General features: G+C 48.1%; 1 protein-coding gene across 1 annotated transcript in view; it reads right to left on the bottom strand.

The window, feature by feature from the left end:
- Positions 1-2,543, bottom strand: part of acad9 (acyl-CoA dehydrogenase family member 9) — a 22,358-nt gene that overhangs the window by 15,906 nt on the left and 3,909 nt on the right. Inside the window, exons 2-5 of the mRNA XM_015394394.1 lie at positions 2,014-2,107; positions 1,834-1,935; positions 1,576-1,682; positions 801-901 (exon numbers count right to left, since the gene is read on the bottom strand). Coding sequence (XP_015249880.1) covers positions 801-901; positions 1,576-1,682; positions 1,834-1,935; positions 2,014-2,107 — 404 coding nt within the window. The remainder of the gene's footprint in view (positions 1-800; positions 902-1,575; positions 1,683-1,833; positions 1,936-2,013; positions 2,108-2,543) is intronic.

The following is a 2,543-nucleotide window of genomic DNA, read 5'->3' on the forward strand; positions in this document are numbered from 1 at the left end:
ATTAGCTAGGGGGTGGCTAATGATTAGCTAGGGGGTGGCTAATGATTCGCTAGGGGAAGCACAATGATTGGCTTGGAGTGCCATCCCCCCAGGACCACCTCTAGATTTGCTCCTGCATTGTACATCTAAATGCTGATTTATGCTCAAACCAGGTCGTCTGCATGTGTGTCGCAGTTAACCGAGATATGCCCCGCCTCTTCCGCAGACACTCTGCTGCACCTCTCCAAAATTGTAGGTGACCGCAGACCGCAGACAGGAGGCCTCTGATTGGTCAAATCAACATCCTCTCTACACCATGCGTATTTCCTGTTTGGTACCTTACAGGCTTATTTTGTTTGTCTGACCGCCATTGTGGAAAACGACTTGTGAAGATGGAGTACATAGAAGAGCGGGGTGCATGAGAACACTGGGACCCTTTTCCCACCTGGATCCCTGCTCTTTTTGACCCTCATGTCCCTCCGTTGTTACACAAACTTGCACTCACTTCCTCACCGCCTCGGTCGTATCTAGACCCACAGCTAGTTCCTGATTGGCCCTCTGGCGTTGAATAACATAGCGCTTCAATATTGAGCATAAATCAAAAATATCTGCAACAAGCTCACGTGACACAGTGCTGCAGGAGGATAACCAGGCCATCATCAGTGTTCTGATGCTCTGATTTTCTATGGCCAGTTTGTGTTTCTGAGGGTTAGACTGGATAATGTTGGAAGAACTGGACCCTAAATCATCAGTGTTCAGAGGATAAGGTCCAAGATCAAGCAGAAGCTGTTGATATCAGAGTAGAAGGTAGGGATGGGTACCTGCCGGGCTCGGTCAGACAGAACGCAGCGATGTGTTCTCCTGAAGCCAGTCTGGGCAGATACTTCTTCTTCTGGGCTTCAGTCCCAGCAATCAGGATTCCCTAAAACCACAAAGCAGGAAGATGTAGAAGAAGAACCACTAGAAAATAGTTCTCAGCTTTTATTGACATCCGAACAAAAGGTGTCAGGAAGTATTCCCACCCTGTTGGTCCTTCATATCGGCTTCATTCACTGTTCCAGTTAGGACTGGAATATCAAACAATACAATCAATTAAAAAAGTTTGGTTTATGAAGATATTTTGAAAAATTGTTTTTTCTTTCTTTAACACTTCATGGCTTTCTGCTTGTAGACGTGTGTTTATAACAGCTAAGCTGGCTGACTGTGCTGCTATATTTTCATTGTTTGTGGTTAAATGAGATTTAACCACATAAGATAAGTTCACCTCCCAGATGGGAGCAGAGAAATAAAAGCTGGTTTTTGTTTGTCCTCTTTTAATGAAACATAAGAGAGAAAAAAACTGAAGTAGATTTGGTAGAAAAAAAGTCAGATTTTGATGCCACACGATGGAGCCAGTCTTCTCTGGTGATGATGAGCTCCTAGTCTTCCAGACTGGAGAGCCTCCTCACCATCACCCTCATCTCTATCTCAGGACTCTGCTGAGACGCTAACCTTGGAGTTCCGCGGGTGAAAAGGACCAAAGTCTCTTTGCCAACTGTTCAGCATCCCATCACAGACTGGGACCACACACAAAGTGGGTGGGAATATTTTTGTTACCTTCAGACCAATAGCCTGATGCGCAGCCAGCGTGACAGCGATGGAACCGTCCAAGGCGATGATCTCGTTGAGCCGGGCGTACATGGTGTTGGACAAACCCAGACCACCTGGAACCAGAGGAGACATGAGGAGTTCAGGGAGACGTCCCCAAGCAGATGGAGGTCTGCTGCCTGAAACCAGCAGACTGGACCTGCTGTGATAGACCCAGCCCAGATCATCCACCTCCACCACCGTGCTCCGATGAGGTCTAGCTCTCACCATACTCCTCAGGGATCATGATTCCAAACAGGCCCAGCTCCTTCAGGCCGCTCAGCGTCTCTGCTGGGATGGTGGCTTCCCTGTCGATTTTAGCTGAATCAACTGGAGGGAAGAGAAACACAGAGACTGGCCTGAGAAAACAGCCTGACTGACCTCAGACCACAGCGACTGCTGGCTCACCTTCCTCACTGAAGAACTTCTCCACCGGAGCAACAAACTGCTTGATCTCCTCCAGCTCCTCATTTCCAATCTCTGGGTAGGGGAAGACCTCAGCCTGCAGGAGAGGAGGAGTCTGTTCTGGTTCGGTTCTAACATGTCATACGGATCATATGGAGGAATTATAAGTCCTCTAATCCAGCCTCCTGCCTTCATCCTCGGCTCCTTCACTGTTATTCTGTCACTGAGATCTAATCCAGCCTCCTGCCTTCATCCTCGGCTCCTTCACTGTTATTCTGTCACTGAGATCTAATCCAGCCTCCTGCCTTCATCCTCAGCTCCTTCACTGTTATTCTGTTACTGAGATCTAATCCAGCCTCCTGCCTTCATCCTCGGCTCCTTCACTGTTATTCTGTTACTGAGATCTAATCCAGCCTCCTGCCTTCATCCTCGGCTCCTTCACTGTTATTCTGTTACTGAGATCTAATCCAGCCTCCTGCCTTCATCCTCGGCTCCTTCACTGTTATTCTGTTACTGAGATCTAATCCGGCCTC

Source organism: Cyprinodon variegatus, unplaced genomic scaffold, assembly GCF_000732505.1.
Source record: "Cyprinodon variegatus isolate N-32 unplaced genomic scaffold, C_variegatus-1.0 Scaffold683, whole genome shotgun sequence".
In the NCBI taxonomy this organism is placed as follows: Eukaryota; Metazoa; Chordata; class Actinopteri; order Cyprinodontiformes; family Cyprinodontidae; genus Cyprinodon; species Cyprinodon variegatus.